Source organism: Euprymna scolopes, chromosome 1, assembly GCF_053919585.1.
Source record: "Euprymna scolopes isolate OS-2025 chromosome 1, ASM5391958v1, whole genome shotgun sequence".
NCBI lineage: Eukaryota > Metazoa > Mollusca > Cephalopoda > Sepiida > Sepiolidae > Euprymna > Euprymna scolopes.
The window spans coordinates 3649045-3662113 of NC_136482.1; the positions used below are offsets into that span (position 1 = coordinate 3649045).

At 31.9% G+C, this 13069-nt stretch overlaps 1 protein-coding gene across 20 annotated transcripts in view; it reads left to right on the forward strand.

Annotated features, from left to right (window-relative positions):
* LOC145252591 (ninjurin-1-like) overlaps positions 1–13069 on the forward strand; it is a 346393-nt gene that overhangs the window by 285646 nt on the left and 47678 nt on the right. Inside the window, exon 1 of one of the 20 annotated variants that reach the window (XM_080119832.1) lies at positions 8202–8524. The exons of the other annotated variants lie outside the window; for them this stretch is intronic. Coding sequence (XP_079975958.1) covers positions 8471–8524 — 54 coding nt within the window. The 5' untranslated portion in view covers positions 8202–8470. Of the gene's footprint in view, positions 1–8201; positions 8525–13069 lie in introns of those variants that run through there. 20 annotated transcript variants of the gene reach the window in all.

Here is a 13069-nt window from a genome sequence, read left to right on the forward strand (position 1 = left end):
CGTAACAAAACCATTTTTAGAGTTAAAACAATGTATGCAGATTTGTATTTTGTTTAAAGGATATATGATGCTATTGCGATGTTACATTGTAAACTTGGATTTTTTTTTTACACAGTGATCACCACTTATCAAGGCCCGGAAGTCACTCAGGGATAAGGGTTATTGCAAGTACATTACGTTAGTGTGGAAATTTGATGAAGTGGTTACTTAAGGGGGCGGTTCATTAGGAATTTTTTAACATTGGACTTGAAGACATCCAAATTGTAGTCCGGTGGGAAGCAGGTAGACGGAACAGAGTTATCGCTAATCGCCTGATGCACCCTTACCGAGCAATGTCGACGGTAGATAATTACACTGTGAAGTTGTAATCAAAGGAGCGCCAGTTTCTGATGTTACGTTACTGTTAATGTCTGTCTCTGAAAGATTCCGCACTGGTGTAATATTATCAGAATATTTTGTTTTCTTTAACGATATCCACAGAAAAGTTTATTGGCATTTTGACGAGGAACAAATTGTAGTATTGATTGAAGGATATGTTTGAAAAGGTGTTCAATATTGAAATAGTTTTTATTAATATTTTAAAGATTTCAAATAATATATTTTATTCGTTTCGAATCGTTAACTTCAGTAACCTTCTATAGCTGTCTGTAGAAATGTATGTTTTTTTTTTATTTTTAGTAAACACCACCGCGCTAACAGTTTGCTTGAACTCATATTACTTATGTTATTTTTTTTTTAATTTGTCAAAGCAAATTTTTGTAAACATGATTTTAAAAAAAAAATATTTGTTTTCCTACGTAAGATCCCGAGCAGCAATATATCTCCATACCGGCATCCCCTAGTGAATATAACTAATAAAATATACAGATCCAATATTTCTGCATTAAATCACTCTCTCAGTTATTTCCTCACTCTCTTTGTGTCTCTTTCCTGTCTTCTCTCTCTCTCTTTCTCTTTCTCTCTCTCTCTCTCTCTCTCTCTCTCTCTCTTTCTCTCTTTCTAGCTTCATGTTAAATAATGTTAATATTTTTGTTCATTAAAAAAATCTGCAAATTTGCCGCTGAAAAAGCTATTTCAACTTTATGAGAGATTGACAGACGAAAGACATTATAACATTCCTCGGCTTGTTTATATATATATATATATATATATATATATATATATATATATATATATATATATATATTAACCGGTTTGAGTGTTTAATATGATGATACGTATCGAATCGTGTCTAAACAAAGGGAAGCAACTCTCACGTACTTTCACGTACTTATTTATCGCAAGAAGTTGAAGCCATTTGCCGTATGAAATAAGACGGGCTTACATTTTAAAAATAAGATGGAAGCCATAGGACAGTATACAGAATATCTTTATATCTCTACTATTATATAAAAAGCACTGTGTGTGTGCATGTGTGGGTTTGTAATGATTGTTAAACATTTTGCAAAACATACAGAAAAAGTAATATTTACTTTTTTTTATTTTTAAAAACATCATACAGGAAAAGTTATAATTGCTTAACATTGTAAAAACATCATAAATAAAAAGTTATGATTGCTTAATATGTTTAAAAACATTATGCAGGAAACGTAATGATTGCTTATCATTTGGAAAAAAAAAGACATCATACAGGAAACGTAATGATTGCTTAACATTTTTAAAAACATCATATAGGAAAAGTAGTGAGTGCTTAACAATATATAAAGAAACAATATACTGAAACAGAAATAACTGCTAAACATAAAACAATTTCATACAGAAAAAGTAATTATTGCTAAACATTTTTTAAAAACAAGAATTAAAAAAAATGAAATTAATAATCAATACTCATCTCAATAATGAATTCAAATTAAATAATATAGAAAAGTAATGATGGCTTAACATTTTTTAAAACATCATACAGGAAAAGTTACGATTGCTAAACATATTTTAAAAACATAATATTGGGAAAAGTAATGATTGCTTTATATTTTTAAAACATCACACAAGAAAGGAAATGATTACTTAATATTTACAAAAAAAATCCTACAGGAAAAGTAATGAGTGCTAAACATTTATAAAAACCATCATACAAGAAAAGTAATGATTGCTAAATATTAAAAAAAAAACATCACACAAGAAAAGTAATGATTGCTAAATATTAAAAACAAAACATCACACAAGAAAAGTAATGATTGCTAAATATTAAAAACAAAACATCACACAAGAAAAGTAATGATTGCTAAATATTAAAAACAAAACATCACACAAGAAAAGTAATGATTGCTAAATATTAAAAACAAAACATCACACAAGAAAAGTAATGATTGCTAAATATTAAAAACAAAACATCACACAAGAAAAGTTATGATTGCTAAATATTAAAAAAACCATCATACAAGAAAAGTAATGATTGCTAAATATTAAAAACAAAACATCACACAAGAAAAGTAATGATTGTTAAATATTTTAAAAAAACATCACACAAGAAAAGTAATGATTGCTTAACAGGTTTTCTGTACATTCTTGCTGAGCCGGTTAATTCCAGTTTGAGGTGTTTGTCCTGTTGCATCAGCGGTTCGACTGCTTTAATTCGGGTCATACAAAAATATCCCATATTTTTATCTAAAGTTTTATTATTTTGAGTTATGTGTATGTTTTTTTGGTTTTCCATAAAGTTATCTAAATATGTATTCATGCAAAAGTTGGGCTTATGTCTCGTACAAACGGTAATGTTTAAAGACCCAATTTGAAATTATAAATAGCTAGAAACAAAATCATGTTTATGTGTTGTTTATGTATATGCGTTATCTGTTGCAAGATTTACTATTTTGCATATTGTTTTTAAATTATTGCATTCTATTAATTAACAATTATTTATTCTTGTTTTTTTTTTTATTCAATGACTATTTTTTAATGGAAAAATAGCTATGTTTCGCAATAGTTTTATATTTTTTGGAAAAATATTTAGTATTTGTCTTCAAACATTTCTCTTTTGATTTTATTTTCAATACTTTGCCAAAATGCAAATTGGTAACTTTGTTTTCTTTATATTACGTTCACAATTAAAATACAAAAGTAAATTATCGAAATTATCAAAATATTCATGTTTATTATGAATAAAATGTATCGTGTTTACAACAAAGCTATGAATGAAGTGTTGTTTTCAAGTTAATGTCGCAGGTAAGTCATGTGGCGAACTTTGCGAAGTAATATAGATTCTACAAAGCTAGATGAACTTTATTGGGTATGTTTTATGGGGGAGAGAACACGTAGATTGGAGCTCAGTCGGGCACCTACTATGAGAATAACGATAGAGTAAAGAAATATTAGCCAGCTTTTTTCTGTGAGAAAAAAGTTGCAGAAAAGAAAAATGGATACCCTCCCACCAGATGTTGAAGCCGGTTCTGTAGTCTAAAGAGAATAGATATGAAATTTTCAGACGACCTTTCATTAATGCATTTTTAATGGAATATTAATTTTTATAAACACCATTAACATTATATGCATCTTATATATACTATATACTTTTGTGTGTGTATTGTTATTCATATTAAAAACGCTTTTGTTCTATTTATTTAAAAATGAAAATACAACTTTGTTATATATGGGTCGTGGTATTGCATTCAACTACAAAAGATCTAGTTAATTTGCATATTCTTTTAAGCATTCATTTTAATTATTTCCCTATTAGGTTTTTCGGTTTTCTTATAAAACTATCAGCTTTAGTTAACCATTATATGTAATTATATACATGCAGATATTTTACATGATTTATACGTGCGCAATATTTGCGTAAAAAGATTATAGTAAACACAAACCTCTTTCTATATATAATTGGTTAAAAAATGCCTACAAAACTCCTCTCTCGGTTTTTGATCTACAGACATGAAGCTTAATATGTAGGGTATTCGAACCCATGAGTAACTTAAACTTTGGGTTTTAGCTGGGGAAAATCGGTGCAAAAGTGTGAAAATTTAAAAATGGAATTTGCCAAGTAAATGTCGAACGACGACATTACGAATATGCATGCGTAACGTAATAGCTATTGGTCCATGTTTTAATTTTTAGCCTTACATTAACAATGTCATCATAACTCAGGCATTAACATCAAAGGAAAAGTAAATCGTTAGCTAAACGTTTTGGTTTCGATTCTCGATGGTGACGTAAGAGTCATTTTTTTTTCTTTAAACCTTTTAAATGATTACCATATATCGAGTCTAATATTACATAATATAATAATAATTACGAAACTTGCATTAAACAAAATGTCAGATTTAAGCATATTTTACGATCGGGTAATGCTGGACAGCTTGCGAGTATATATATATATATATATATATATATATATATATATATATATATATATATATATACATATATATATATAAATTCGAAGCTATCTCTTTACAACCCTTCCTTTTCATAACCTATCATACTTTCATAAATCAGAGTCCATTTTCTGTAGGCTGTTTTTGGACCCAGTCAACGACGGATACTTTTGCTAATATATATATATATATATATATATATATATATATATATATATATATATATATATATATATATATATACTAGCAAAAGTATCCGTCGTTGACTGGGTCCAAAAACAGCCTACAGAAAATGGACTCTGATTTATGAAAGTATGATAGGTTATGAAAAGGAAGGGTTGTAAAGAGATAGCTTCGAATTTGGGGGTATCAAAACCAAAGCAAAATATGATGAAAGTAAAAATAAAATAGATAAACCTTATAATTTATTATACCATACCTGTTCACACTGAAACACTTATCACAATATTCTGTGGATCTATATTAAAAAACCTTGTTAAACTTTGTGACATATTTCAATTCTATGGAGGTCAGGCGCGAACGAACACCCCCTAATTTTATTATACCATATTTCTTCAAACTGAAACATAATTATCAAAGTATACTTACGCAGACAGATATGAAACGTCTTTATTAAAGTTTGTGCCTATTTCCATTCTATGGAGGCCAGGCGCGAACGCAGACCCCACAATTTTATTATACCCATCCCTATTTAAGTTAAAACATACTTGCCAAAGTATTATTATGTACATCTACATCAAAAACACTTGTAAACGTTTTTTTTTATTTTTAAATTTTTTATTTCAATACTTTGTGGACCAGGAGCGTACGCAGACCCCACAATTTTAATGAATCATCATTATGCCAGATCAAACATACCCATTCCTGTGTCTCGATACATCTTCTATCATCATGTGTGATCAGTTTTCTATAATAGTCACCCATATAGGAGCCTATTCGTGACCAGACACATTAAATTATCGCCCTATTAGCCTCCTCCCACTTTTTGCCAAAATATTTGAGACCTTAATTAACCATGCTTTAGTCCAGCACCTTACAGATGCTAAACTTCTGACCGACCAAAAATATGGATTTAGACAAGCCCGTTCCACGGCAGACATCCTCACTGTAATCTCTGAACGCATATACCATTCACTGGACAAAGCGGGAGAGGGCAGAGCGGTAGCTCTAGATATATCTAAGGCTTTTGACAGGGTATGGCATGAGGGTCTCCTCAGGAAGATTAGATCATACGGTATCACTGGTAGAATACTAAACATAATTAAATCCTTCTTAGATAAGAGAAAACTCCAGGTTGTCCTCGACGGTCGTACATCTAAACAATATGATATAAATGCGGGATTACCCCAGGGATCTATCCTTGGACCTCTGCTGTTCCTGATATTCATAAATGACCTCCCCGACAAAATTGCCTCTGAGATGGGTATATATGCTGATGACACCACACTCTATAGCAGGCACGACAGGAAAACTAATGAACATATATCTAAAGAAATGACAGAAACACTAGATGATGACCTCCAATCTGTAGTGGAATGGGGACAAAAATGGATGGTCACGTTCAATGCCGCCAAAACAAAACTGGTTTCATTCAATAATTACAAGAAACCTTCTCTACCACCTATAGCAATGGCCAACGACTCTTTATCTGAGAGTACGTCTCTCAAGCTCCTTGGCCTAACGTTCACAGGAAACATGAGTTGGAACAATTACATTGAGAGCATTGCCAGGGCCGCTGCGAGGAAGGTGGGCTCTCTCTACCGTGCTAGAAAACTTCTAACACCCGAAAGTATCCTGTACCTCTACAAGGCCACTATTCGCCCATGTATGGAGTATTGCTGTCATATTTGGGCTGGTGCATCGGCTACTAGTCTCTCGCTCCTTGACAGGGTTCAAAAGAGAGTCGCAAATCTGATAGGCCCTAAACTGGCATCTAAGCTTCAGCCTCTGTCCCATCGTCGAAACGTTGCATCCCTCTGCCTGTTCTACAAGTATTATAATGGTGAATGCTCTGATGAACTGCAAGCACTTGTGCCCCCCACGACGTAAACACCCTCGACAGACCCGACAAGCTGCAAAATCCCACCCCCGCACTGTAGAGATCCCTAGATGTAAAAGATCCTTCTACTCCAGTAGTTTCTTCCCCAGAACTGCTAGACTTTGGAATTCCATTCCAGGTCACTGCTTCCCCAACTGTACTGACATGCATAAGTTCAAGTGCAACGTGAACCAACATCTCGCTGCCCAAATCCCTACATAGTACCCCAGTAGATGTTTCCCCTGATAGTAGCCCCCTACACCAAAGTGGCAATGTGCCTTGTTTGGGGTGAAAATGTAATACAAAAAAAGCACAGACGTTCAGCTATATATATATATATATATATATATATATATATATATATATATATATATATATATATATATATATATATATATATTAAATGTCATTCAGGAAAACATCAATTTCAGAACAGAAATTTATTGTTTGAATAACGAATACAGTTCAGATATTTTTCTTAACCCACGGATTTTCGATGTTGGCACATCTTCTCAGGGGAAAAGTCATTAGTAAATATTAGGTTTGATTCGAATTCGGCATATCAATTTTTTTTCTCCTTACGTCACGTTCACTTGGGACACAAGAGAAAATGCTCAAAATATACTACATGTGATAGATTTTATAATATTATCTCATTCAAAACATATCGCTAAAACCAAAACAAACAACATCTAAGTAAATCGCGATATATCCAAACAGTCGTGCGAGATGGGTCAGCGGTAAGGGGTTTGGCTTATTACCGTGATTTCGAATATCGCTGGATTCAGCCCTCTGATGAGTCGTAGACGACGAAACACGTGTCAGTGTATATATATATATATATATATATATATATATATATATATATATATATATATATATATATATATATATATATATATATATATATATATAATTTGTTTAATATAAACCCCTAAACCAGATCGGCCTAGTAGTTTCTACGTGTAAGATTCACTCTTAAACTGATATATCGATCATTATGAATTAGAGACTATATATTGTCGGCAACACGTTGAGTTACGTGGGAACATTGTATCATTTTAGTAAATTGTATTTTTTAAAGGTTGTACAGTCCAAATTCGCCACACTCTTCTCGATAAACAAAACTTAAAAAATAAAAGAGAAAAGAATTATAATACATAAAATATTGCTTTGTCTGTCTGCCTTCATATTTTCAAACTCTATCTCCCCCGAAACTAAAATTCGCAAAGCGACGTTAGGGGCCTCAAAGGATTGGATATTTTACGAGCAGTTCTTTTATGGGTCTTTAGCTGATTAAAATAGATTTACGGGCTCAAAAATAGGTTAAAATTTAAAAAATCGTTATATCTTTTTCACATTTATCTTAGTTTAGTATTGATTTGAAATTTTTAATCGGTTCATATGCGTATCACGTTTGTCCGGTGGTAACGTTACTAGCTTTGAATTCTGCAGTTTCGGTTTCGATTCTAGCTGATAGCAGTCAAATACTTCTTTTTTTTTTAATTTTAAAATCACGATTCTATAATAATATATACGTAATCGGGACAAATTAAAATATCGTATTTAAGCGTATTTTACGCCCGGGCAAAGCCGTCCCCGCCCTCCCCGCAAGTATTATTGAAATAAATTTTAATCGGACCGTATGCACGTGTGAACATTAATCATATTTTTTGAGGGGAAAAAATCTCCTTAACTAATAAACTGATGACTATAAAGTTTTAAGCCAATACAGTTGTTTATGGGTGTAACTGCTACGTTGATATGTACTTAAGTGTACCGCGAAACGACATACAAAGCATAAACTCAAAACTGGCTGTGGCTTTTTATAGACGAGAGGAAATCCTCCTTCTCACGTTCTATGCAAAAAAAAAAAAAAAAAAATGCGTGTCAAGTTCATAAGAATTACTGTTACATAGATTCTTACACGTTAGCATATGACTTGGCCTTGGACAAGCATTTAGTCACGTTGGTCACTCGGTTATGTTTTCCCTGGATTTAAAAAAAAAGCTTGGCGCTGCAACCTGTAATTAACGTTAAAAAATAAGAGGAAATTAAGAATATTGGAGTCGTAAAAAAAAAAATAAAAAAAATAAAAACCATGTTGCGTCGAAGGAATGTTTTAGACGAGAAAGAAATGATTGACTCGCAAGCGGTAAGGAATATATTTATGCTTGTTTTATTTTTTTTAAATATTTTTACTCGAAGTTTTCATAGAAGAATATTATAAAAGAAAAAACTAAAGTCGGAGAACATCAGATCTTTATGAAATTTTCATAATTAATGAAGTTTAATATGAAATAGGTGTTTTATTAGAAATTAAAAAATATAGACTTTTACGTAACTTAACTTACTGTAACCTACTTGTATTCATATTAAGGATTACATTGTTTTTTATACGCATAGGCGAGACGATGTGGCCATTTTTACGAGAAGTAAACACGCAAAAGCAACGAATGAAAAAAAAATAATAAAAAAATCTATATGATATTGAAGTTCGGAATTTATACTTATAAATTTTTGTTTGTATTATTATTATTATTATTATTATTATTATTATTATTATTATTATTATTATTATTATTATTATTATTATTATTATTATTATTATTATTATTATTATTATTATTATTATTATTATTATTATTATTATTATTATTATTATTATTATTATTATTATTATTATTATTATTATTATTATTATTATTATTATTATTATTATTATTATTGTTGTTAGTAGTAGTAGCAGTAGCAATAGTAGCAGCAGCAGTAGTAGTAGTAGTAGTAGTAGTAGTAGTAGTAGTATTTTTATTCATTTGGATTTTTCGCACAAGTCATCATCAGAGATTACGCATTGACAACTGATGGTGTTTCCTGGAGTCTGGGTGACAGCATGTCTCACTAGATTTCCAGTATTCTCCACCTTTTTCAATAACACTTGCAAATGAATTTGCATTATTGCAACAGCCGCTTGGTATTGAATTCCTGTTGGTAATGACTTTTAGTCATTACTGGAATGTAAGTGGCAATAAGCTTCCCCAAAGTTCGTTTTGCACTCATCCAATAAAGGTCTGTTTAATTTTTACTTATTTTTATAACCTCCTCAACCTTTCACTACTATTTAATGTGATGCTAATGCAACTACAATATTTTACGATTATACAGTTTCAGTTTTATTTGTTTCATGTGGTGTTCCTTCTTCTTCTGTTGCAGTTTCTGTATGACCGGTTGGCATTTGTAGCTCATCTGTCTCCGCATTGCAAAAATGTTATTTAATAATTCGTCCGTTTTCTTTATTGTTATCCGCTGCATTTTCTAAGCAATCACCTTTTCAGTTTTTCCCACTTTTTGCCGAGTTTTTCACAATTGTTCCTAGTGCTTCTACGATTACTAATGCCATCTTGACTTTCTTTATCTTCCATATTCGATTCAACCTGTTACAGTTATTTGCTTCACTTCTCTGTTTCCTTGATATTCACACTTTACTGGAACGGATAAATCTATATTCTGACAGGACTTTTCCTTGATTGTAAACCATTATGACACCCGATCTTTTTGCTTGGCTGGGTGTACGCCCATGTCCTATAGTATTTTTTGATTTTGGGTTTTCAGGTACATCTACTGGTTTGTGCTTGTACAATTTGCCTGGGTATTCAAGATCTGATTCTCTGCATAATTCTCAGTGTACTGCTTTCCCCACTCTGTCATGCCTATTCTTTTATTTTTGGTGAATAGTTTGCTAAATCTACTTATGTGGTTCATCGTTTCTTCCTTTGTTCACAGACTTTGCTTTTACTGTTTCCTTGTGATTTGTCTTCTTAGCTCTGATATAGTTGGTCATAATCGCGTTACTTTGTGCGGTTGTAATACATATCCAGTTTCCCTCTTTAGCTGCCATTTTCATAGCCATATTCAAGTGTTTTCGTGAGCCTCATCTTTTGTCAACCTTATAAATCGTCTGTGTAGATGTTTCTCTCCCATTGACTTAATGTCGGCAATTTCCATCACTATAATTTTGGTGACAGTAAACGCCCTCCACGTCCCAGTACTCTTTCGCCCCATTTGCTGGAGGTCTGCTTAGTGCTTTCCCTCATCGATCTTTCGATGATCTATTACCCCTGCAAGTGCTGACTATACATTTGGTTTTTGGGGTGTAGTTCAATGTAATGTATATTTGTTTGAATGGATACTATCTCCCCAGTCCAGCAAAGCTATGCAATCACGGGAAAGCATGAATCTGTGTGTAATAACAAATTTTCGAAATGTTAAACTTACTAAAATTGCATTTTAGTATATCTAGCCTTTAAAAAATTGATTCAAATAATAATCGTCGATAGTATTTTTCTTCACATAACAGTATAGCAAAGCGTAGTGTCTGTTCTGACACAACACTTCATCTTTTTGCCCTCGGTCAGTGAAGGAAAAATCCTTTTAGATTGAGGTAATTTTCATAGCACTCCTTCTTGTTCCATTTAAATCCCCCCCCTCTCTCTCTCTCTCTCTCTCTGTCTCTCTCTCTCGCTCTCCATCTATCTCTGTCTCTGTCTCTGTCTCTCTCGCTCTCCATCCATCTCTGTCTCTGTCTCTGTCTCTCTCTCTTCTTGTAACTAGCAGATCAAGTTGTTTGAATATATTGAGGTCCTGACTTAAAATACACCAAACATTAGTAATCTGTAAGGCCAAAAACGAAAACATTAATTTTCTCATACAAAACAACGAAACCAAATATTACGAATGCATACTTGCGATATAATAAACTTTAAGCATAAAAACTTTTTACCAAATTTACCTAATTCGGCATTAAATAACCCAAACTTCCCCCCCCCTCTCTCTCTCTCTCTCTCTTTCTCTTTCTCTCTCTCTCTCTCTCTCTCTTCCGGGAGTTCTGGGTATTAGCTGAACTCTTCCTTTTATCTTAAAAAAATACTTTTTATAGTGTTGACAGCGATTCTTCTATACTTTATTGAAAACAGAGCAAAAAATCGACATCATAATCTTAATTATGTTAATTATTGGTAACATGTATTAATACAGCCCGAGAAATTAGTCCAGAGTTTTTTTAATCGAAAGACGTTAACTACGGATTTAGTGTGCTACTTATTCACAAAAAAGGGAGTGGGAGAAACTTTTAGTAGTGCTCTGAAGGTCTCTTATGTATATTTCACTCCTCACATAAATAAAATGAATTTCTAGAAGAAAATGAGAAACTTAACACTAACATCTATTTATTTGCAATGGCCGCGGGTCAACGTTGGGTGGTCCTTTTAGTCTAGTTATATAAAATAAGATTTTCCATTCCTACTTCATTCTAACGCGCGATGATCTAATAGTTGTGCTTCAGATGTCATAAATCAACATTTAAATATAACTCATTTACCATTCATAATTGTGCGATTGTCCGATTCGTAAGAAAAAAAGAAAGTATGTCCACCTGGATCTTCTGACTGCAGTCTTCATTCTTAATGGTTAATAAGTTTTATTTTTGTTTTTGTATCTCTATAAGTCAACTAACGATATATGGAGCAATGCTCTCATATTTGGATTGGTAAATCTCTGTCTCATTTGAGGATTATAGATAAGATGCAGAAACTTAACTCTAATTTCTGAACTCCCTTTCTCCTTATTTGCAAACTCTCTTTCACAGATGGGATGTTACTAGTTATCTTTTTAAATAAATTCTATTATGGCATGTGTTCTTATCTGGTCTATGTTCTGCTTCCTTTATTACAGCTCGTTTGATTCTTTGGTTTAATAATCTTCATCAATTTGGTGCTTTGATGCCTCATAGTCATACAGTTTCTTATTCCAATAGCTTATTTTGAAGAACTGCAAGCTTGTAAATTCTCTTTCTTCTGGCTGTCTTCCTAACATTGGTCTTTTCAAGGCATCTCCTGTCTTTGTGATATTCATATTTCGTTCTTGTTAGCTCCTTACATTAAGTGGCTCTATGCCTTGTCCGTTGTAAATTTTAAAGAAAAGAATATTGTACTTTTAGTTATAGCGTAGAAGCAACCATTTTTATGTTATTTTATGAATAATAGATTCCTGTATATTTTTCTTTAATAGTGATCACACCAGTTTGATAACATCATCATGACGTGATTATTGCACATACTTCATAGCTGATTTGTTATGTTGGTGTCGTTTTTCAACAAATAGAAAACATCAATTTTTAATTCACTATAATTTATAGAAGAAAAAAGAATCATTTCTGTTAGTTTTTAAGTTTCAATGAATGAATATCTCGCAATGCTTTACTAGATCCGTATCCAACTCAACAAAATGATTAATCTCTATTTTATTTGCTAATATATAAAATTACTTCGCTTCAATTCGAGAATTTAGATTGATATAACATCGCATATAACACATCGATATTTGGCTCTGTCTAGCCACTTTGTTGTTTTTCCTTCCAGCATGATCTTTACAATACTAATTTGACTTTCGCTTCATTTGTTAAAAAATATTTATTCCAGCTAAGAAAAATGTTACAACGGCGATAATTTTAAATAGTCTCAAATAATGTAAGGGATTTAATTCCTATTTCAATTTGCAAATGTTTATCTCCATTACATTAGTGCTTTTTTTTCTTTTCATCTTTATATTCATAATATTTTACTTTAGTTTACGGATATGTGTGTGTTTTCCTCGCTTATATATGACTTATAAAATTTATTTTTAAATTTATGTTTAATCTACG